At 41.1% G+C, this 26008-nt stretch overlaps 1 protein-coding gene across 1 annotated transcript in view; it reads right to left on the bottom strand.

The window, feature by feature from the left end:
* Nucleotides 1-14927: 14927 nt before the first annotated feature.
* Nucleotides 14928-26008, bottom strand: part of Wdr27 (WD repeat domain 27) — a 92914-nt gene continuing 81833 nt past the window's right edge. Inside the window, exon 23 of the mRNA XM_032885247.1 lies at nucleotides 14928-15188. Within this exon, the coding sequence (XP_032741138.1) occupies nucleotides 15138-15188 (51 nt within the window). The 3' untranslated portion in view covers nucleotides 14928-15137. The remainder of the gene's footprint in view (nucleotides 15189-26008) is intronic.

Raw genomic sequence — 26008 nt, 5'->3', positions numbered from 1 at the left:
GTACAGAAAGATAGAAATAATCCCATGTGTGCTATCCGACCACTACGGCGTAAAACTGGTCTTCAATAACAATAAGGGAGGAATGCCCACATATATGTGGAAATTGAACAATGCTCTACTCAATGATAACCTGGTCAAGGAAGAAATAAAGAAAAAATTAAAAACTTTTTAGAATTTAATGAAAATGAAGGTACAACATACCCAAACTTATGGGACACAATGAAAGCTGTGCTAAGAGGAAAACTCATAGCGCTGAGTGCCTGCAGAAAGAAACAGGAAAGAGCATATGTCAGCAGCTTGACAGCACACCTAAAAGCTCTAGAACAAAAAAAAAGCAAATACACCCAGGAGGGTAGAAGGCAGGAAATAATCAAACTCAGAGCTGAAATCAACCAAGTAGAAACAAAAGGACCATAGAAAGAATCAACAGAACCAAAAAAGTTGGTTCTTTGAGAAAATCAACAAGATAGATAAACCCTAGCCAGACTAACGAGAGGACACAGGAGAGTGTGTCCAAATTAACAAATCAGAAATGAAAAGGAGACATAACTACAGATTCAGAGGAAATTCAAAAAATCATCAGATCTTACTATAAAGCCTATATTCAACAAAACTTGAAAATCTACAGGAAATGGACAATTTCCTAGACAGATACCAGGTACCCGAAGTTAAATCAGGAACAGATAAACCAGTTAAACAACCCCATAACTCTAAGGAAATAAAGCAGTCATTAAAGGTCTCCCAACCAAAAGAGCCCAGGTCCAGACGGGTTTAGTGCAGAATTCTATCAGGCCTTCATAGAAGACCTCATACCAATACTATCCAAACTATTCCACAAAATTGAAACAGATGGAGCACTACCGAATTCCTTCTATGAAGCCACAATTACTCTTATACCTAAACCACACAAAGACCCAACAAAGAAAGAGAACTTCAGACCAATTTCCCTTATGAATATTGATGTAAAAAATACTCAACAAAATTCTGGCAAACCGAATCCAAGAGCACATCAAAACAATCATCCACCATGATCAAGTAGGCTTCATCCCAGGCATGCAGGGATGGTTTAATATACGGAAAACCATCAACGTGATCCATTATATAAACAAACTGAAAGAACAAAACCACATGATCATTTCATTAGATGCTGAGAAAGCATTTGACAAAATTCAACACCCCTTCATGATAAAAGTCCTGGAAAGAATAGGAATTCAAGGCCCATACCTAAACATAGTAAAAGCCACATACAGCAAACCAGTTGCTAACATTAAACTAAATGGAGAAACTTGAAGCAATCCCACTAAAATCAGGGACTGGGACAAGGCTGCCCACTCTCCTACTTATTCAATATAGTTCTTGAAGTTCTAGCCAAACAATCAGACAACAAAAAAAGGAGGTCAAGGGATACAGATCGGGAAAGAAGAAGTCAAAAATATCACTATTTGCAGATGATATGATAGGATATTTAAGTGATCCCAAAAGTTCCACCAGAGAACTACTAAAGCTGATAAACAACTTCAGCAAAGTGGCTGGGTATAAAATTAACTCAAATAAATCAGTAGCCTTCCTCTACACAAAAGAGAAACAAAGCAGAAAAGAAATTAGGGAAATGACACCCTTCATAATAGCCCAAATAATATAAAAAATACCTAATTGTGACTTTAACAAGCAAGTAAAAGATCTGTACAATAAGAACTTCAAGACACTGAAGAAAGAAATTGAAGAAGATCTCAGAAGATGAAAGATCTCCCATGCTCATGGATTGGCAGGATTAATATAGTAAAATGGCCATTTTACCAAAAGCGATCTACAGATTCAATGCAATCCCCATCAAAATACCAATCAATTCTTCAAAGAGTTAGACAGAACAATTTGCAAATTCATCTGGAATAACAAAAAAAACCCAGGATAGCTAAAACTATCCTCAACAATAAAAAAGGACTTCTGGGGAATCACTATCCCTGAACTCAACAGTATTACAGAGCAATAGTGATAAAAACTGCATGGTATTGGTACAGAGACAGACAGATAGACCAATGGAACAGAATTGAAGACCCAGAAATGAACCCACACACCTATGGTCTTGATTTTTTGACAAAAGGCAAAAAACCATCCAATGGAAAAAAAATAGCATTTTCAGCAAATGGTGCTGGTTCAACTGGAGGTCAACATGTAGAAGAATGCAGATCGATCCATGCTTATCACCCTGTACAAAGCTTAAGTCCAAGTGGATCAAGGACCTCCACATCAAACCAGACACACTCAAACTAATAGAAGAAAAACTAGGGAAGCATCTGGAACACATGGGCACTGGAAAAAATTTCCTGAACAAAACACCAATGGCTTATGCTCTAAGATCAAGAATCAACAAATGGGATCTCATAAAACTGCAAAGCTTCTGTAAGGCAAAGGACACTGTGGTTAGGACAAACGGCAACCAACAGATTGGGAAAAGATCTTTACCAATCCTACAACAGATAGAGGCCTTATATCCAAAATATACAAAGAACTCAAAAAGTTGGACAGGGGAGACAAATAACCCTATTAAAAAATGGGGTTCAGAGCTAAACAAAGAATTCACAGCTGAGGAATGCCGAATGGCTGAGAAACACCTAAAAGAAATGTTCAACATCTTTAGTCATCAGGGGAAATGCAAATCAAAACAACCTGAGATTTCACCTCACACCAGTGAGAATGGCTAAGATCAAAACTCAGGTGACAGCAAATGCCACAGGATGTGGAGAAAGAGGAACACTCCTCCATTGTTGGTGGGATTGCAGACTGGTACAACCATTCTGGAAATCAGTCTGGAGGTTCCTCAGAAAATTGGACATTAAACTGCCTGAGGATCCAGCTATACCTCTCTTGGGCATATACCCAAAAGATGCCCCAACATATAAAAAAGACACGTGCTTCACTATGTTCATCGCAGCCTTATTTATAATAGACAGAAGCTGGAAAGAACCAGATGCCCTTCAACAGAGGAATGGATACAGAAAATGGTACATCTACACAATGGAATATTACTCAGCTATCAAAAAACAACGACTTTATGAAATTAGAGGCAAATGGTTGAACTGGAAAATATCATCCTGGTGAGCTAACCCAATCACAGAAAGACATACATGGTATGCACTCACTGATAAGTGGCTATTAGCCCAAATGCTTGAATTACCCTAGATGCCTAGAACAAATGAAACTCAAGACGGATGATCAAAATGTGAATGCTTCACCCTCCTTCTTTAAAAGGGGAACAAGAATACCCTTGGCGGGGAAGAGAGAGGCAAAAGATTAAAACAGAGACTGAAGGAACACCCATTCAGAGCCTGCCCCACATGTGGCCCATATATATACAGCCACCCAATTAGACAAGATGGATGAAGCAAAAAGAAGTGCAGAAGTGTAGATCGGCTCCTGAGAGACACAGCCAGAATACAGCAAATACAGAGGCTTAATGTCAGCAGCAAACCACTGAACTGAGAATAGGACCCCGTTGAAGGAATCAGAGAAAGAACTGGAAGAGCTTGAAGGGGCTCGAGACCCCATATGTACAACAATGCCAAGCAACCAGAGCTTCCAGGGACTAAGCCACTACCTAAAGACTATACATGGACTGACCCTGGACTCTGACCTCATAGGTAGCAATGAATATCCTAGTAAGAGCACCAGTGGAAGGGGAAGCCCTGGGTCCTGCTAATACTGAACCCCCAGTGAACTAGACTTTTGGGGGGAGGGCGGCAATGGGGGGAGGGTGGGGAGGGGAACACCCATAAGGAAGGGGAGGGGGGGGGATGTTTGCCCGGAAACCGGGAAAGGGAATAACACTCGAAATGTATATAAGAAATATTCAAGTTAATAAAAAAATGGAAAAAAAGAATAAATTTTAATAACATTTTAAAGATTTATTTATTATATATGAGTACACTGTCTCTCTCTTCAGACACCAGAAGAGGGCATCAGATCCCATTACAGATGGTTCTGAGCCACCGCATGTTTGTTGGGATTTGAACTCAGGGCCTCTGGAACAGCAGTCAGTGCTCTTAACCATTGAACCATCTCTCTAGCCCTGTAATAACATTTTTAAAACAACATTTTCTTTTTAGTTTTTACTCCAGCAGATATGTACACTAGCCAGTTTCACTGCTCATTTTATCCTAAAGTCCCTCAGGGCAAGGAGGGAGAAGCAACATGTCTCTCATAATTAGTATTTTTTTTTTCTGGCAAAATACAAAGAAGATAAGGCTGACCTTAATTCTCAGTGTGTCCCGATGACTGAGGCCGAGAGGCCTCTGTAATCTTCCCACGCCACTATCCTCACACAAACAGGAGCCTCCCAGTGTCTCAGGCCTCCTGTTTGGTCTCACAGCTGTGACTGTGGAAACATGGTCCCACCATCTCCTGAGAATCTGAACAGGCAAGTGATCAGTGTGCAGTCAGGGTATACAATCATCCTCTTGCCTCCAACATTCGTACTCAGAGTCACACTGAGGAGCCCACGCCATTCTGTAACCAGAATGAGGCCATCACTCTGGTGACTGGATCTCCGCTGGCAGGTGGGAGCATCACATTCTCACTCCAGGGCTGGCCGATGGTGACCCTCTGAAATGGGATGGAACTTTGTTGATGCTACACAGCTGAGGGAAGATCCTAGGGAACGTCCCCCAGCCAGGCTGTGTGCAGCTGCAGGTCAGTTGATGAGGGCTGGCTGCTCGGAGCAGCAGAGCACTGATGTAACTCCAGCAAAGATCTGAATGGCAGATCCAGTCCAAGAAATGATAGGCTGACACCCTCAAGAGAGGAGCCTCACATCAGGGAATTTATTAACTTGGAATCTCACTGAATACTCATATTCAAAAGTGTCTTTTGAGTGCACACCATGAAATGCACAGTGGGGCTCCTCGAGAGTACCCATTTTTCTGTCAGGTACACCCACCCCCTACTTCTTAACCCCCACAAGCACATATACACACATACAAACATGCATACACACACAAGCACATATGCATATGCACAAAGGCATGCACCCCACACGTGCACATATACCCATACACAATCACACACACTCATACACACAGGTATGTGCTCACACATGCACATACCCACATGCACTCAGGCGTGCACCTCCTAAATGCATATGTACATACACATATGTATCCCCCCACGTGCACATACACATGGTCATACACACAGGTATGTGCACACACATCACATATACACATGCATATAGGAATGCACACCTGACATGAACATGCACATACACACACACATATACACAGGTGTGTTGACACATACATATGCACACAGGCATGCACCCCACACACACATGCACAATCACAATACATCCTCTCTCTCTCTCTCTCTCTCTCTCTCTCTCACACACACACACACACACACACACACACACACACACACATGCACACACACAAGCACATAAACACGGGTGTGTACACACATGAACATACACATGTACACAGGCATGCACCCCCATCTGCACATGCACATTTACACATGCATCACCCAGGACACACAGACACACACACACTAGCTCTGGCGGACATTATGCAATGGGGCAGATGCGTTCCAGGCTTTCTCTCTTGCATATTATTTGTCATTTCCCAGCTGTACTACACATGAATGGGCACATGCTCAGGTACTGTGTCTGTTCCAGGCTGGAACTACAGTTCAAAGAGCCTCCTCTATGTCCTCTTTTCCTCTTGGTTTTCTCCTGTGTATCCTTGTGCTACTCGGCTTCCCAACCTGTGACAGGAAACCCGGGGAAATCAACTCAGAAGAGGAAAGGTTAATTTGGTTTTTGTTTTCAGAGGTTTCAGTACAGGGTCCATTGAGTCCATTGTTTGGGACCTGAGTTAAGGCCTCATCATGGTAGGAAGTGTGTGGTGGAGCAAAGATGCCCACCTCAGTGGCCAGCAAAGAGGAGACACAGGAGGAGAAGGGGAGGGTGAGAAAAAGGGGAAACGGAAAAAGACATGGGAAGGAGTCAGGAGAGAGATCGTGCCCTGTCAAAACATCACTTTAAAATTCACATCCCTGATGACCAGTTACTTCTTTCCAACAGCCTGTTAAGGCAGAATTAATCCTCTGAGGTCTTCTGATACAATCATTTCCTCCAAGGTCCCACCCGACCAAGCTTTCAACACATGAACATATGGCAGATACAGTCCAAACCAGAATCCCCCTCGTCTCTCATCCTGTCTCACTCGACTGACCTCTTTTGCCCAATAGCAAGTGAGTTTACCTCTTACCACCTCCATGCGTGAGAGCTGTATGTGTCCAATGTCCTACCTGGATTCCTCCTGTTCCACACTGTTCCATACGGTGCTCACATATGCCAGTTTCTTTGGATGATTTCTGAGCCAGGAGCTCTGATGCCAAGCTAACTATCCATTCTAAGTGTGGATCCCTTGGTGGTCGCCATGTGCAGTGTCCTTCGGGGAAGAAGCCTGCACCCAACCTCATACCTTATGGCCATCCTGGGACTCCTCGCCTTTGGTTCTTAGGGACATCTTAGGAGATGAGTTAAGGTTTTTCAGTGAGTCTGGCTCAGTGTTACTTCCTCTCGAAATGTGGGGTCTTCATAAGACCCATACTTCAAGACGACTTTCAGAGACATTTGAGGATGGGGCTGGATTCTGACCGCCTGGGTCATCTCCGAGGTTAGTCTCCCCTATGTATCTCCAAGGCATCTGCTACATATGTTCACTGGCTACGAGCTACATACATAGATGTTATCACAGGTCAGCATACAACTTTATGGCAAAAAGATTCTCAAATGTATCTTCATGAGCTGGTAGATTATTCCTTCTCATGCTATACACTTTCAGAATGTTTGTATGACAGCAATGGTTTCTCCTGGTTTTTACGAGGAGAATTGTGCCACTGAGCCTGTGACCCTCAGACTTCAGGAGAGCTGGGTGCTTCCCCCACCATCCATCGGGTGCACACTGCATCAGTGTCCGCAGCCCTTAGAGTCAGAACACAGTCAAACATCCCCAGGAAATGCATAAGGAAGACATCAGTGAGCCTCAAGGCTCCACAGTAGAGAGGCAGCTGATAATGGCCCAAAACTTGAGAGGTGCAGAGGGCAGGTAGCCTTGGGGTTTTCTGGCCTGGTAATTCCACACATGGGGTTTACACAGGACCCTGACACCCAACTTCATTACCATAAGAGATGATAATGGTATGGAGTGAGGGTCCTGGTTATGGCCATACTCAGACAGGTTCACGGCAGTGCCTGCATACACAGTTCAACCACTGACCCTGGCTCCTGCTGAGGTTGGAGCTACAATGAGTGAGTTCCACAATGAAACAAATCTGCTTAGCAAATGTCTAAATGTGCAACAAACCTCATAGGCTGCCAGGCTCAGCATCCACCACATGTCTTCCTGTGGCCAGCTCAGCCTCATGCATCAATTACTTGTGAGTTCTGTGGTGGCCTGAGTAAGAATGGCCCCTATAGGCTCACACAGACTTGAATGTTTAGTTACCAGGAAGTGGCAGAGTTTGAAAAGATTGGATGGTTAGGAGGTCTGGCCTTCTTGGAGTAGTTGTGTCACTGGTAGTGAACTTTGAGGTTTCAAAAGTTCACACTGGGCTCAGTCTCTCTCCCTCTGCTTGCATATCAGGAAGTAACACATGTAGCTAGTGCTCCAGCCCCTGCCTGGATGCTGCCATGCTCCCCACCATGATGACAATGGACTGACCTCTGAAACTGTAATCCAGCCCCAAGTAAATGCTTTCTTTTATAAGAGTTGGATTAGGGAGCTAGAGAGATGGCTCAGCGGTTAAGAGCACTGACTGCTCTTCCAGAGGTCCTGAAGTTCAATTCTCAACAATCACATGGTGGCTCACAACCATCTGTAATGAGATCCGATGCCCTCTTCTGGTGTGTCTGAAGAGAGTGACAGAGTAATCACATATATAAAATAAATCTTTCTTTTAAAAAAAGTTGGATTAGAGCCAGGCCGTGGTGACACACATCTTTAATCCCAGTATTTGGGAGGCAGAGGCAGGTGAATGTCTGTAAGTTCCAGGGCAGCAAAGGCTACACAGAGAAACTCTGTTTAAAAAAAAAAAAAAAAAAGAGTTGGCTTGGTCATGGTGAACCATGAACTTCACAGGAACTGAACGGTGAATAAGACAGACTCCTCTATGAATATGCCAGGTCTAGATTGCAGAGCCTTTCTCTGTGTGAGTGGGAATGTTGTCAAAGGCAGCAGCATTGCAGACTCCTGTGCCACACAGACCTCAGAGCACCCAAGCTATGAACTATAGATGCAGCACTCAAGCTACAGACCCACTCGTGGCTGCCAATCTCCAGATAGCACTGGCCCCCAAGCATTCTTTGTGTTGCAGTATTGTCTTACTCAAAAATAAATGCTGGCAAAAGCATGCCCACACCTCCATGCAGTCCTGGATGAGGGGATACCACCATGCTTGCCACAAATGGGTGTGATTTGGTTGCAGAATTGACCACATGTGGATGACAGCTGTGGATAGATTTCTTACGACTTCTATCTTGGTTAAGCAACCAATCTTTCTTTTTTTTTTCTTTTTTCTTTTTTCTTTTTAATCTTTATTAACTTGAGTAGTTCTTATTTACATTTCGATTATTATTCCCCTTCCCGGCCAACATCCCCCTCCCCCTCTCCCTCTCCTTCTATTTAGGCTTCCCCTCCCCATCCTACCCCCCCCTTACAACCCCCCCCAACAATCACCTTCACTGGGGTTCAGTCTTGGCAGGACCAAGGGCTTCCCCTTCCACTGGTGCTCTTACTAGGCTATTCATTGCCACCTATGAGGTTGGAGCCAGGGCAAGTCCATGTATAGTCTTTGGGTAGTGGCTTAGTCCCTGGAAGCTCTGGTTGCAACCAATCTTTCTTGAAGAAGAAATGTTTCCTCTGGACCGCAGAGTCTATCAGGGCCTGGGAGGCTTCTCTGGGCCTTCTCCATTAAGCAGTGATCACGAGGCTGAGTCCTTGGCCCCACTTCTGAAGGGTAACTCTGGGGCCCCTTTTCTGAAGGCTAATTCTAGTCCGGCACTAGCAACTAGACCATAAGCAGAGGTTCAGTTTCTACAGCTGTGAAGTAGGATTAATAACTGATAAGCTAGCGTTTGAGGAGAGCTGAATGGTAGCAAGTATGCAATGGCAGGCTTCAGACAGTGCCCGCCTAGCAAGCACAATAGGAATCTAGCCTGCTGCTGTCACTACAAATGCAAAATAAAACAAGAGCTGTCCTTGCAGTGGAGCACTCCCATTGACCTAGTTTGGACCGTGGTGGGGACAAAGAATTGTGAAATCCTTGGAGAGGCTTTGAGTCAGTGAGAGCACCTGCACTCTTCTGCGTGTCCCCTCACTCCAGGGGTCTGGAGGCTCCTGCTGTAGGTGGTCCCATGGAGTCTGGCAGCTGAAGGTGATGGCTAGAATCCAGGCCTTGTTCCTTTGGCTGGAGGCAAGGATGTGCTCAGCGGGTGGGCAATAAGCCAGCTTCAATGACTGCTTCAGGAACGGGATGAACTAGACAAAGAGTTTTGGCCTTTCCCTGTGCATGAAGAGGCACTGTGGAGAACACAGCCTGAGCTCCAGCAGGCATGAGCCAGCCCAGCATGGAGCTGGGGGGCATTGGGAGGCATGGCCTTGGGCACCTTTCCATGGTTCACAGGCTTGTGGGAAGCTGAGAAAATCCCATCACAAACTGAGAGGGAGCTGCTGGGTACTGTGGATTTGAGTCACTCAAATCTGCCTGGACAGCATGGCCCTCTTCACAAGAACAGGTGGGGTATCCTCCTGAGAAGTGGAAGACCATGAGCTATCAAGCTACAGAAGGGCCCGGGTCTCCAGGGAGTACAAAGGAGACCTGTCACTTAAGAAGGGGGTACCCTGTGGCTCAGGATCCACAGCAGGGAGTAGAAAGGGCCTTAGGGCTCAGACTGTAAAAGGGTCAGTCCCCTGGGAAAAGTAGCTCTTTGCAGGTGGGCTGGGCCAATCTGGCCCCTGTGGTGTGGTAAGGTCTGGGTGCACAGACACCTGTGTATAGCACCAGGGAGTTGGGACTGTCTACAGGTGCAATGAGGAAGCTTGTTTATATTCTATAATTGTGGAAGAAAGTAAACCACACAGTACCGGAAAGATCTCAAAATGTCAAGCAAGGGTCTTTTAGGTTTTAAAGGAAACCTCTAGCCTGCCCCTGTAGAAAAAAAAATTATTCAATAATGTGCTTCATACATAATTGACTGGCAAAACGTTTGAATTGGATGCAACTTGGTTGTTGTCATATTTTGCTTCTTTGTTGCTGTGAAAAAATACTGACCAAAAAGCAACTTGGGAAGGAAAGGGCTTAATTGGTTCATCTTGACAGTTTAATCATTTAGGGAAGTCGGTGCTGGAACTCAGGCAGGAGCAGAAGCAGGGACCATGGAAGAACTGTGATGGCTGCCATGCTCCTCAAGGCTTGCTCAGCTTTTCTTCTTAGAAAACCCAGGCCTACCTGCCAAGGGGTAGCACTGACCAAGGGTGGGCTTGGCTCTCCCACATCTATCAGTCAAGAAAACATTCCACAGACATACACATATGACAACATGATAGAGACAGTATCTCAGCTGAGGTCCCCTCTTCCCAGATTTACTGGGTTCATGTCAAGTTGACAAAAACTGACAAGCACAGTACTTAAGATACGTAAGTGAGATCTTGCTGGAGTGTGCTCACTGTTCAGTCTGCTGGGTTGGTGGTGCTCTGTATCTTGTATGTGTATCTTCAACAGTATCATACACAGGGCATCTTGTATATCCGTCTCTAGCCTACCCCCAAATGTGAGTCCACAAATCTGTGAGCCCACAAATGTGTGAGGCCTCATTTGGCTATGAAATGGTTAACTTTAGGACTGGCTTCTTAAATTCATCTTGATAGTTGCATTATCTCCTGGGCCATCTGGTAGGGAATATTCAGTAGGAAAACAACACAGAGACCCTGTCTAAGACAAGGTTTAAGGCAAAGACTGACAGTCAAGGTTCTCATCTGACCTCCACACTCACTGTAGCACCAACATACCTGGGAATCACACACATGAATACACATACACACACACTTGTACAAACATAAATTGTGGCAAACCTTTTTTGATGACAAAATATACTACAATATTATAAAATAAAAATACTTTTATCATTTTTATCCTCAGATTAAATAGTTTTAAATATCTTCAAAATCAAGAGTTCGATATAAAATTCCAGTAAAAACAGACAAGTGGCTGGTGAAAATCAAAAGAACGAGAAAAGGAAGTAGAGATAGATGGAAACATCTCAAGGAAACTACTTTAGAGCACCTGATTCAAGACATACTAATGCTAAATAAAGACTCTGCCACTGAATGCCATAGTAAAATTACAAAATAGCATTAATTCAAATACTAATTTTTTTGTATTCACACTCAAAAATTTTCTGAGTAGGAAATCATGGCTAAAGCTCTTACCCGCAAGACAGTTCAGTGAGAAGAGTCAAGGGTGTCCCTGGGCGTGGTTTGATGGTGATAAGCAAGGTAATTCTCATGTGCAGGTAATATACAGACAGCACTATTCAGACTGGATCAATGGTAACTACAACACGAACCATCGGGAGGCATTAAAGCCTCAGAGCACCGTGTCACTGTGGTGTGACTGTAATGTGTACTTACAGCTGAGGTTGGGTGTTTAAAAGTTGGCATGTGGCGAGGTAGGAACTGTGCTCTTACAATTTGAACCAATCCATAGGAATGGTTTAGGTGACAGACTGAGAGTCCCATAGGGGGTGACACAGACTAAAACTAGGGCTGGTACTCAGTAAGGCAAACAGGAACAGCTCAGAGCCAAGGCTAAGGTGGCTCTAGGGTGTGGCTATCAGTGGATGAAGGAGCTGGCTAGAGACAGGTGATGGGCACAGCCTAGAGTGCTCACTTGAAATATCACAAGAATCCAGCACTGGGACTCTGAAGGGCAGCAAGGGAAGTGGGATGAACATCAATTTTGACCTCCTGGGTGCAGTGTCCTTGAGGGCATTGTTGGGTGCCTGTCACATACAGCACCACTGATTTTCCTGCAGCCACTGGGGAGATACCAGCATAAGCTTGGGACAAATCTAACCTAGCAGTTCAGCCAGCCTCACAGCTTACAGAGGAGATGGAAGGAAGCCAGAGCCTAACAGCTGCCCCCTAACCACAGCGGAGCTTACCTAGGGCATGCGAGGGAACGGGGCCATCCTTACATGGCTGTAGTACAATAAAGGATCAGGGAAGCTTTGTGTCCCTCCCCCACAAACATCTCCTTGTCCTATTTTCCTGTCACTTCACAACCCATATATCAGCACTAGCCTCAGCCAACAAGAGTGAAAGCCCGGTCTGATTGGCAGACTAGTTTGCCTACAACTTGTATTATTTCAAAGGTTTCAACTTGTAAGAGAGTTGGCTTCATAGCAGTTTGTGCTTAGTGTTTGGTACCAGAAGCTGCCATGTAGAACCAGGGATATAAAACTCACATCTTACACAGACTAGCTATCTAGTAATCAGCTTGTGCACAATTTATTACACTGAAATTCATTTATCTGTCTAGAAAAGCCAATTATTTTCATATCTCATTTCCAGTCAGACTTGTTGCCTAACACAAAAGATAATACATTCAAAGGTTCTGGACACACTCCAGGGAATTTCCAAGAAAGCTCACATTTAAATTTGTTGAGGCAAAAGAGTAGTGTTTTCTGAAATGCAACCCAGTAAGTGGACATTCAGAAAATGTGGAAACAACGGTTTGTCAGTCACCCAGGATGAGCAACAAAGTGCTCACCCTGGGGTCTAAAAGCCTGGCTGTTTTAGTTAGGGTTACTACTGTTGTGATCAAACACCATGACCAAAAGCACTTTGGAGAGAAAGGGGTTTGTTTTGCTCACAGTTCCACAGAACAGTTCATCATCAAAAGCAGTGAGGGCACAAACTCATGCAGGACAGGAGCCTGGAGGCAGGAGCTGCTGCAGAAGCCATGGAGGGGTGCTGCTTCCTGGCTTGCTCCTCATGGCTTTGCTTGGTCTGCCTTCTCATAGAACCCAGGACCACACGCTCAGGGGCGGGCACCACCTGCAGTGGACTGGGTCCTTCCCTATCAATCGCTAATTAAGAAGAAGCCTTACAGTTGGATCTTCTGAAGGCATTTTCTTGGTTGAGGTTTCCTCCTTTTGGACAACTCTAGCCTGTGCAGAGGAACCGTGAGTCAAGCCCTAGCTCCCGATGTGGAGCACCCAATAGTGCTTCCAGCTGGGAACAAGTATGGAAAGCATTATCCTGCAGAGATTCTTCAGGTTCAACCCACAACAATGCCTGCATAACTTACGATATTTGAACAAAATAGGGGGAGAAATAGGTGGCCATTACCTACTTCAAAGTTGAAATGATGTCTGAGTGTTAGGGGTAAGTGCTAACACAGTGACTGACGTGGCGTCTGAGTGTTTGGAGGCGGGTGGCACTGGCAGAGTAGTAGAGCTTTGCATTTTACTTTCCCTTAACACCTTTCATCCAGGGCCTGCACTCATCAGCATCTCTTCTTCTGCACTATTAGAGAAAATCAGAGCAGTGGTCCTTGACACCGGTCTCAAGTGGTGGCCCCTCCAGGAAACCAAGCTGTCACAGGCTGGGGAGGGCCGAGTCTTAGGCCCACTAATCTTTGGGAGAGTTGGAGTCCCAGGTGCTGCTGTGCTGGCTTCTGTGGCCCAATTTGAAACTCCTCTTATAAGCAGCCGGGAGATAACATGGGGACTGCATACCCCAAGGGACTAGGAGCCTGAACAGCTACCGTAAATTGTCACCTACTTATCTGAGAAAACTTCCTACCACGAGGAGAAACCCCTGCAGTATATGGAGCCATCTCAGCCTCTCTGGTGCCGGCAGCTGCCATGAGCTCTGAGCACAGGGCATGGTAAAGCTAACACCACAGGAATAAGGAGGGAACTTATGCAGAAGAAACAAACCACAGCAAGCTGATTCTAATAGAATATGAATAAACTTTGGTTGGTAAGAAAAGGGAATGAAATGAAAGAGGAAAGAATAACAGGAATGAAGGCAGGGTTTTAGGGCCACTTTTTTTTAAAGAACACATTCAAATGAGGCATTTCTATGATTCAAATTGTGGTCAGGCAAATAGTTCAATTTCCAAGTAGTTTGGTTTGATCATCAGACTGAAAAGGAGCTTCTAGAGGGCCTGTCACTGAGGCCTGTGTGCCCCCAGGACCCACAGATGCCCGCACCTGCAATGCACACTTTACCTTTTCTCCACTCACCCCCTGCTACACGCACGGCACAGGAAATGGCCATGTTATACAGGAAAGGTCAGCTCCTTCCCAGAGCAGGCTTGGAATGCAGAGAAGTTTCTTTAAACTGGGTGAAAAAGAATGAGGCCCACATCTGCAAAGAAAGCCTTTCAAGGGAATGGGAAAAATGAACAAAATTTGCTTATTCCAGAAGGTCTGGGCCAAATCCCTCTGTGGCCAGGCTTGGGACCTCGACCACATTCTTGCTTTGATGTCTTCAAACACATGGATGTGCCAATGTTGAGCAAATCCATGACATATTCCCCAGAATATGAATCATTTTATCTTTCAAATACCAAAAGGAATCCTAAGAACCATCTAATTGGAGACTGAGAAGACTGGACTGAGTATGGCTCATCCATCGTCTGCCCCTGGGCTGTGCTCATCCTAAAGAGACCAAGGTAGGACATCCAGGAGCACAACATAGGGCCATGGCATCCTTGCCACCTTGAACCCTCTGTTGCAGCTGCCATGGTGGCAGGCATGAGGCAGAATAAGCTGAGCTGGCTACTGTAGTGTCCAGTGCTGCTTCATGCCCCATCCTTTCTTCTCTCTCCATCTCTACCTCCCCTCAAGGTACAGTCAGGAAAGAGGCTGGCTCATCTTTATTGAAGAACATCATTTCCAGGATTCCCATGAAGGTTTTCTTAAGAGGAGGGACTCTCAGATGGGGGTCAGTCCTACAGAAGAGGAATCCAGCAAGGGTCTCCTGTGGAAACTGCCCGTCCACTTCAAATAGCTAAGCCATGGATTCTTTCTCTCCTTTCTTCTTGTATTCTTACCAGCAGGTCAGCTGTCACTCAGCCACAAATAGCTGAAGTTTCCCATCTAAGGTGGCTGTGATAAGCTGTAATAAAAAGTAAAGCACAGTATTACTTAAGTCATTTTTATTTATTGAGTAATCAATAAGAAAAATAGTTATAAAGTTTATACATTATTTGTAATGTTCAGGTCAAAGAGCAAAATCTATTATGTTAGTGAAGTCTGTTGCAAAGTGATACCTGCACTCCATTAGTCCAACACATACAGTGTGATACCTGCACTCCATTAGTCCAACACATACAGTGTGATATCTGCACTCCATTAGTCCAACACATACAGTGTGATATCTGCACTTCATTAGTCCAACATGTACAGTGTGATATCTGCACTCCATTAGTCCAACACATAGTGTGATATCTGCACTCCATTAGTCCAACACATACAGTGTGATACCTGCACTCCATTAGTCCAACACATACAGTGTGATATCTGCACTCCATTAGTCCAACACATACAGTGTGATATCTGCACTCCATTAGTCCAACACATACAGTGTGATACCTGCACTCCATTAGTCCAACACATACAGTGTGATACCTGCACTCCATTAGTCCAACACATACAGTGTGATACCTGCACTCCATTAGTCCAACACATACAGTGTGATACCTGCACTCCATTAGTCCAACACATACAGTGTGATACCTGCACTCCATTAGTCCAACACATACAGTGTGATACCTGCACTCCATTAGTCCAACACATACAGTGTGATACCTGCACTCCATTAGTCCAACACATACAGTGTGATACCTGCACTCCATTAGTCCAACACATACAGTGTGATATCTGCACTCCATTAGTCCAACACATACAGTGTGATATATCTGCACTCCATTAGTCCAACACATGCAGTGTGATATCTGCACTCCAATAGGCCAACGTATGTTCCACTGTGCTTTAGTATCTGAGATACTTTGACCTTTGCAACAGACTTCACTAACTTAATAGTGAAATGGTTTAAGGACAGACAGGGAGACAAGATCTTATCTTCAAATGGGTTGGCAGTAGAGAGTAAAGAACCTATGGGACATTGTCAAACAGACCAACGTGTGCCTGCAGGAGTCTCAGGACAAGAAAGAAAAGAATCAGAGAGAATATTTAAAGATTTTACTTTATATACAAATGACATGAAAATAAACACCTGCAGGCTGAACCACAAGCCAAATTGACTAAGGTAGTTGACAGACTAAAGAGATTAAAAGAAAAGGTGTCTGTCAACCAAGCATACTGTGTGGAGTGAATACATTTGAGTCGTGATTGACACTTCTCAGGTAAGCAAAGGCCAAGAAAGTTCATTACACTAGACCCAAGCCTGTAAGAAGGTCTGGAGGGAGCCCTACAACTGAAGTGGAAGTACTTTAAACATGAACTCAAAGCTACATGAGGATAAAGGTCTCAATAAAGGCAGAGATATGAGTAACTTTTAAATTAACTTAATTGTAATAGGACTCTGTAACTTATTTTATGGGTATGGGTGCTTTGCCTACATGTGCATGTAGTGCCATGGAGCCCAGAAGAGGGCATCAGATTGCCTGGAATGAAGTTACAGATGGTTGTGATCCATTATGTAGGTGCTGGGAATTGAGTCCAGGTCCTCTGAAAGAGCAATCAGAATTCTTAACCACTGAGCTATTTCTTCAGGTCCTCAGTAACTATTTTAAATAGACAAATACATTAGTAAAATAATTATTAATGTCAAAAATCAATATTGTGACTTGGTTTTATAACTCTACATTTTCATAAATTTATTTAAGAAGCAAGTGTATTTAAAAGTTATTATTTTGGCCTATCTTTTGATTAGCACATCATATAAATAAGATTGTAATTTTTAATAACTGAAAGAAGGCCAGTGAGATGTCTCAATCTTAGCAGCATTTTCTGCCCAAACTTGGCAACTGAATTTGACCCCAGGAAATAAGGAAAAGGTGGAAAGAGAGACCAAGTTAAAAAGGGCAGGAACAAATGTGATATATAGAAAAGGCATAGTTCTCTCTCTGCGTTATTGAAGTTACTAGTATAGATAAAATTCAAATATTTCAACTATAATAGGCTAAGCAGAATCTTTGCACAAAGACTATTTATGAAATATACACAAAGGAAAAATGAAATACTTTGAACCATTTCACTGTAAGAATTGACTAAAGACAAAGGAAGAGCATGATGCAAGAAAGGAGGGGGGAGCTAAACCTATGTGAAGAAAGTAAACAAATCAGCTCTCTCCTTATCTATAATTACTTTAAATGCAAGTAGATTGAACTCAACAAAAATTGTAGATATTGGAAAAATGTATTAAAACAAATGATCCAACTACATGCTGTTTACAAGAAACTCATTCTAGATACAAAACCATAAATAAATTGAAATAGAAAAATGACATTTCATGCAAATAACATGGAATGTGAGTGGAGATGACTCAGAAAAAAGGACTTTAAATAAAAAGGGTATAAGCAAAGGATATTGTATATTGATTGACATTTCAATAGCTCAGGATACAATGATATAAGAATTCACATATATGGCAGAGACCACCCAAATGTATGATAAAGAAATATAAAGGACTAAGAGAAATATTTTTGACAATAACAGGGATTTCAACACTCTCTGTATTCTCTTATCTCCATTGACGGAAGGAAGTTAAGGGTACAAGGGGCTCAAAGAATATAATAAACCAACTAGATCTAGAAAACAGAGAAAATACCAAACAAGATGTGCATTCTTCTCAACTACCCAGGGGGAGTGCTCTAGAATAGACCATTTGTTAAACTATATTTCAGTAATTTGAATAAGACAGGTATGATACAAAGGACCCTCTCTATCCACATTAAATGAAGACAGACCCTAATAATTGTAAAACAGAAATTCTTTTTCTTTTTGAGATAGGATCTCGTGTATCCTCAAACTCACTGAGGCCGAGGATGACCTTGAACGTCTGATTTTCCTGCTTTCACTTCCCAAGTGTAGGGCTTACAGGCATATAGAGTACTGGGTTATACAGTACCAGGAATTGAACCCAGGGTTCATGCCTGCTATGCAAGCCCTCGAAAGAACCAATGGACCACAGGAGACATGTTTGAGATATGACTACAAATGAAAATCTAGCATGCAAAAAGTGAGCAAAGGAGTAGGTCTAAAAACCAGTTATAATGTTTATATTTTAAAAGTTCTCAAATCAACAACATAACTTTACATCTTAAAGAACTAGAAACAAGTCTCTTAGGAACAACACATCTCAGAGCTGTCAGAGAAAGGAAATAAATACTAAAAATACATATAAACATGCAAACAGGACTGGAAGTTAATGGTCTGGGGAGAAGAAGAAACTTTTATTTCTAGTGATGTAGACATTAAAAGATGATCATGATCCTGTAAACAATCCCTCTTCCATGACCACATAATAAACTTCATTGGAACACACACACACACACACACACACACACACACACACACACACACACTCACACAGAAGACATAAGAGAGTAATAGGAGATGAATATGACCAAAATATATTATATATATATATATAAAATTCTCACTGTGGCATTAAGATCATTCTGGGTTTTTTAAACAATTTATATATAGATATAGAGGTAGAGATAGATAGATAGATAAATAGATAGATAGATAGATAGATAGATAGATAGATAGATAGATAGATAGATAGATAGAGAGAGAGACAGATATTTACTTTTTACCTTTTAAAACTTGACAACGATTACATGGAAATATATACAGTGTTCAACATGACATTTTAACATATATACATTGTGAAGTAAAAAAGTTAACATTAAAAATAGGAAAAATATCAATGAAATCAGAAATTGATTCTTTGAAAAGATCAATAAAATTGACAAGTCTGGCTAAATGAACTAAGAAAAACAGAATATTAAAAGTACTTAATTTGAAACTGTGTGCCATTCCCACTGATAGTACAGAAATAAAAAGATTTTAAAAGTATTATGAACTTTATATTATCAGATTGACTATTTTCTCACCTAAGTGCATATATAGTCACACAAGCATATATATACCACACATACACATCACAAACACATATACCTATATACATAGCACACAAACACATACATAGCACACACACATCAATATTCCCCACCCTCACACAAATATACAACACACATTTATACCACATGTACATTCATATACCACACATTTATTATATACACATTATATATATACATATATGCATGCATACCATACACTCAAAATAAATACATATCTCACACACATACAGGCCACACACATTCACAAACTGATACATACCAAACATATATGTACCACATACCACACTCATGTACATACCAAATAAACATACATATCATATACCTACTCACACCACGTACTACACAAAAGAGACCACACTCATGCATTCATTCCACACACATGCATATCCCAGGTTCATTCACATGTCATACATACCACACCACACATATTCACATATTATACCACACACAAACATAATACACACACACACACACACACACACACACACACACATCTGAAGGTGTCTGTAACTAGTAAGAGTGAATCATGAATAAAACATCTGTCTTGCAATGGGTCTGTGTGGGAGTACACATCTGTAATTCAAACACACTGGAATCTGACATTATCACTATTAATCAGTTAAAGAGCATTTAGGTTGTCTCTATTGCCTAGCTATTGAGAATGGGGCAGCAATGAACACAGCTGAGCAAGTTATCAGTGAAGTGGGATATCTCGCCCTCTGGGCATACGCCAGGAAGTGAAGTATCTGGGTCATATGATAGATTTTTTTAGCCCTTTGAAAATTATTTTTCCCACATGCTCTCCAGAATTGCTAGTCAGAATGGGGTAAGACGACACCTTAAAGTTGTTTTATGTGTGTATTTCTAGATATGATTAATGTTCTTTGAGATATATCTTAGGATCGTTTCTTCTTTTGAGAATTCTGTTTCAGTCCAAAACCCATGTTTTGAATGGGACATTATTTGTTGTTGCTCTTTGAGTTCTTTAAATATTCTGGCTATTATTCCTCTATCCCTGTACAACTAATAGAATTTCAATTCCACTCTGTGGACTTCCTCTTCATCTAGTTGAGTGTTTTAGCTGTGCAGAGCTTTTTAAGTTTATGATGTCCCATTTGTCAGCTGTTGGCTTTAATCCTTGGGAAAGTGAAGTCCTGCTTTCCTACATCCATGCCATGTAGGGCTCTGTCTATGTTTTCTTCCATCCAGTTTTCCCAGTACCATTTGTTGAAGATGCTCCTTTCTCCAGCTTATAGGTTTGGGGGTATCCTTGTTAAATATAAAACGCATGACATTACATGGACTCATGCTTGAGCTTTACATTTTTATTTCAATTGTCTGGTGTGTACATATCTGTTTTGGGCCGATACCATATTTTTATTAATGTGGCTCTATAATATATCCAAAGAACTGGAATTGTACTCATTCCTGCATTGTTCTTTTTGTTCAGGATACTTTGGACTACATTGGGGTCTTTTGTGGTTCCATATGAATTTTAGATTACTGTTTTCTAATTCTGTGAATGTGATGTGGATTTTGACTGTGAATGCATTGAATCTATAAATAATTTTTAGTAAAATGATCATTTTCACAATGTAGTTCTACCATTCTATGAGTATGAGATATTTTTCCATTTCTTAGTGTTTTTCTTTATCTCTATCTTCAGAGGTTTTCATTGTGGAGGTCCTTCACTTCCTTTGTTAACTTCATTCCCAAGACATTTTCTTTTCTTTGAAGCTATTGTGAATAAAACTGTGTCCATAATCTCTTTCTCTGCACATTTGTTGTTAATATATGAAAAGGCCATTCTATATCTTGCCACATTGCTGAATTTGCCAATTGTTTCTAGAAATTTTCTGGTAGAATTTTAGGACCCCTAATGTATAGTATCATGTCATCAGCAAATAGGATGGTTTGACTTTTTTCCCTGTATGCACCCTTTCCATCTTTTCCCGCCTTATTTCCCCAGCTAGGACTTGAGCACACTGAACAGAGGTGGGGGTATGGGATATCTGTGTCCTTTTCCTGACTGGGATGGGATTGATTTAAGCTTTTTCCATTGAGGATTATGATGGCTGTGGGTTCTCATATATAGCTTTATTATTTTAAACTATGTTCCCTCTACCCATACTCTATCTTGAATGTTTATCATAAAGGCATGCTGGGTTTTGCCAAAGGCTTTTTCTGTGTCTACTGAGATGATCATGTAATTTTCATCCTTAAGTCCATTTTTGTGATACATTAACATTTATTGACTTGTGTCTGTTGAATTACCCCTACATTCAAATATATAGACAACTTATTCGTCATGCATAATCTTTATGATATATGTCTATATAGTATTGATATACATCAATATATCAATATATTTTTGAAAATTTCTTAATAAATGCTCATCAGGAATATTGTTCTGTAGTTCTTTGTTGCTGTGTCTTTACCTAGTCTGGATGTTAGAGTGATACTGGCTTTATAGAAGGAGTTAGGTAGTGCTCCTTCTGGTTCTGTCTTTTAAAAGAATTTTAAGAATGGCTGGCTATAAGACTGAACCCCAGTGAACGTGATTGTTGGGGGGAGGGCGGTAATGGGGGGAGGATGGGGAGGGGAACAACCATATAGAAGGGGAGGGGGAAGGGATAGGGGGATGTTGGCCCGGAAACTGGGAAAGGGAATAACAATCAAAATGTAAATAAGAAATACCCAAAGATGAAAAAAAAAAAAAAAAAGACTGTCAGGTGATCAGCAATCAATCAGGAAACAAACAATCGAATCAGTCTGACACTGATGAAGCCGCTCCACTCTCAAAGTTCTCCCCAGAAGAACAAATGAAGACAAGACAGGAAAATCAGTCAAGCAGAATGAAGACTGGCCACCACTTACAGGGACAGATTGCTCCAGTATTGCTGTGGACCCTTACAAAAGGCATTTTTTTATCATTTTAAAACAAAGCAATGTTATTTTGTGTTATTATCTGCTGGCAGAAGTAGGAGGCACAATTAAAAAAAGTTTTATCACTAGAAGTACCACATTAACTACCTTTTTATTTCTTTTTTTTAAGTTTCCAGGGCACCAACACATTGTGTTGACAAATTGTGTGTGACACATTGTCCTAACAAAGTGTAAGAGATGGGAAATAAAGTGTTTATCTCATCTTTCACATACAAATTGTACCTCACAGTAAGATAAATTTATCTTATAGAAAAACTGAACTGCTATAAAACACACACACACACACACATTGTAAAAAAAAAAAAAAAGAAAAGAACGGCTGGTAGAATTCTGCTGCGAATCCTCTGAACCTAGCCCCACCCCTTTTAAAAAAATCTGTAAAGCTTATTATTATTATTATTATTATTATTATTATTATTATGTGTCTATTTAGGTTTTTTAATTTGTTCTTGGTTTAATTTTGGTGGCTTGGATCAATCTAGAAATTCATCCATTATTTTACTTTATTGTTTTACAGAAGAATGGAGTACAGTTTTTAACATACTACCTTCTAATATTCTGAATTCCTTTAGTGTCTGTTGTAAAGCTTCCTTGTTTATTTCCAGGTCTACTAATTGGCTTTTCTTTCTTTTGTATAGTTGAACAAATAGTCAGCCGGCCTTGTCTATCTTCTCAAAGAGCTAGCCCTCTTTAGACTTACTAGTTCTTTCTGTTGTTTTCTTTGTTTCTATTTCATTGATGTCTGCTCTGATTTTTTACTATTTCTTGCCATTGACTGGGTTTGGACCTGGTTTGTTATTTTTCCAACTTTTCAAGTTGCATCATTAAGTCACTTATGCATGGACTTTCTGATTTAGTTAGACACTTCCCTCATAGGACCATTTTCTATGTGTCCCACAAGTCTTATGTTATGCTCTAGTTTCCATTTAGTTCCAGAATTTATTTTCTTTCTTTCTTCCTTTCTTTCTTTCTTTCTTTCTTTCTTTCTTTCTTTCTTTCTTTCTTTCTTTCTTTCTTTCTTCCTTTCTTCTTCCTTTCTTTCTTTCCTGACACACTCATCACTGACTCATGAGTTGACTGATCTCCATGAGTTTTGTAACTACTAGAGATTTGTCTGCTGTCAACTTTATGTTTTATTGCAATGTGATCAGAGAGGATAACAAGGAGTTGTTTCAATCTTTTTGAATTTTTAAAGATTTGGGTTTTGTCCAGGTATGTGATCTATTTTAGAAGTTTCCATGTACTGATGAGTATATCAAGTCCATTTGATGTGTGGTGTCAATGAATTCTGGTATTTCTGTTTATTTTTGTTCTGAAGGCCTGTCTATTTAGTGGAGTGAGACAACAAAACGGCTTACTATTAATACATTGTTAATCCATGTCTTTAATTCCAGTAGTAGAATTTTTTAATAAAATTGGGTGCCCAAAGTTTGGTGCAAATACATTTAAAATAGCAATATCTTCTTTTTGGTTTTTTTTTTTCGAGCTGGGGACCTAACTCCAGGGCCTCAAGGCGCTTCCTAGGTAAGCGCTCTACCACTGAGCTAAATCCCCAGCCCCAGCAATATCTTCTTAGTTAACTGTTCCCTTCATTGAAATAAAGTATCCCTCCTTATGTCTTCTGTTTAGTTTTGGTTTGAAGTTTATTTTGTCAGATACTAAACAATGATACCTACTTACTTTTGGTCCCATATGACTAAAGTATTTTTGTCCATCCTTTTACTCTAAGGCAGTACCAATCTTTGAAAATAACGACATGTTTCTTAGAGACAGAAGATAGATGTATTCCATTCAGTCTGTCTGTATCTTTTGAAGAATTACAGCCATTGATACTTTAAAGTTATGATTGAAATATGAGTTAATTGTAGCCATCATGTTAATTTTTGGTGTTATTGTTTGTATTCTTGTGGAGCTTTGTGTTTTAATAATTATGACATCATATTTCTCTTCATGATCTCTCTGCTGAACTCATTCCTCTCTTCAGCCTGAAGTAATGATTCCTGTATCTTTCTTAGTGTGTTGGATATCATTTTTAGACGACATATATCATAAATTTTTCTTTCTCCTTCAATCATGGTAGATAGTTTTGCTGGGTATACTATTTTTAGGTTGGCTGTAATAGTCTTTCAGGACTTAGAATGCCTTGCTCCACATTCTGCCATTTAAAGTTTCCATTGAGAAATCAGCCATTATTCTGATGCATTTTCCTTTATATGTGACTTGTTTTTTTTCTCTTCTGACTTTCAAAACACTTTGTTATGTATACTTAGTAATTTAGTTATATATGCTGTGGGATTTTCTTTTCTAGTTTAGTCTACTTAGTGTTCTGTGTGCTTCTTGTATCTATACGGATTCCTTATTTGGGAGAAGTTTTCTTCTACAATCTTGTTGAATTTATGTCATTTGTTTGGGTTTCTTCTTCCTCTGTGTTTATATTTTGAGGTTTGGGTTTTTTCATAGTGTCCCACATTTATTCTGTATGTTCCTTTCCTGTATTTTTAAAAATTGTTCATATTCCCTTCTTACTGAGTGCCAGAACATGGTCCAGGAGTGAAGTCACGTGAGAAGAATTCTAAGTGCTTATGAAAACACTCCAAGCAAACAAGACAAGAATCTTGTGAGCTGTTTCTTTAAAACAAAATTGTTCTTAAAATATGTTTCCATGCTCCTCCCAGGTATGCAGCAGATATGAATGAGTTTACCTCAGATTACTCATTTTTATTGGCTGTTGCATGGGACTTTAGTCTGCCTCATTTATTAGCTCCATTCTCCCAGGGCCCACTGCCTTTAGAGCAGTGATAACTGAGGATCATCACTGGACCAAAGAGAAGGCTGACACAAAAATACATTTATAAATATATCAGTGCCAGGCTAAGCACATAGTCCTAAAAATAATGCACAGATACTGACATAACAGAGTTTGGCCTCATGTCCACACTGTTTTAGAAGAAGAAGTTAATTCTAATTTTAAAGGCCACAAAATATATCTGATTTCATGTTGGAATAAAGCTGCACTTATTTTCAAATTTCAAAATAATATTATACTCATTCATTTGTATGACATTTGAAACTCATCTTTAGCAGACTTTATCAGAGAAAACTATATTAAACCGTACACATGTTGAGTTTTAAAAATTAGAAATCAATGAGACAGATGTGAGTACCTTTCAGATGGTTGTGGCATTTCTATCTCCAAACTCTTGAGCCATTAAGAAAAAGGGGAGGGCAACAAAGAACATGCAGAAACACTCAGGGCTCCATGGCCCAGGTTAGTTCTGAATCCCAGGATATAAATTCAACCCTGCCCCCATCCTGTCCTTAATTACAACATGACACCCAGACCTTTAGGTCCTGCTGTCTGTGTGTAAGAGCAAATACCCACAGGCTTGGAGTAGACAAGGGAGAAACGTGACTTTTCCCCACAGAGAATTATATCCATCCTTTCCAGTAAAAGAATGATGTATAACAATAACAGGAGAGACTTTAGCTGTTCCCCAAGTTTAAGCTGTTCCCTTGAGTTTAAGGTCCACGTCATTGAGGAGCTAAATACTTGCTTTGGTTGGTACTGTAGCTCAAGAGAAATCAACACAATTACACTACAAGATCTAAAATTGGAGACATAAGGCTCTTTTTCACTTGTATATCTCTTAATTTATGCACTCTTAGTGTCAGTGAGTATGGGAACCTAGGAACATCATAGAAGATGAATGAGGTCAGTCACCATAGTCACTAGAGAAGGAACAAGGTAAGGAGATTAGCTCATTTCCGGGGCCATGCTTCCTGTTGCTGCTCACAGACTGACCAGGCTGTGAAGATGACTCTGCAGCTACCTCTCCTGAGGAAACCTGAGGTAAGGTTTGTAGATATGGTTGGTATA

This window comes from Rattus rattus, chromosome 14, assembly GCF_011064425.1.
Source record: "Rattus rattus isolate New Zealand chromosome 14, Rrattus_CSIRO_v1, whole genome shotgun sequence".
NCBI classification, from domain to species: domain Eukaryota; kingdom Metazoa; phylum Chordata; class Mammalia; order Rodentia; family Muridae; genus Rattus; species Rattus rattus.
The sequence above is the reverse complement of the archived record's forward strand: the minus strand, read 5'-3'. Positions and strand labels throughout refer to the sequence as shown.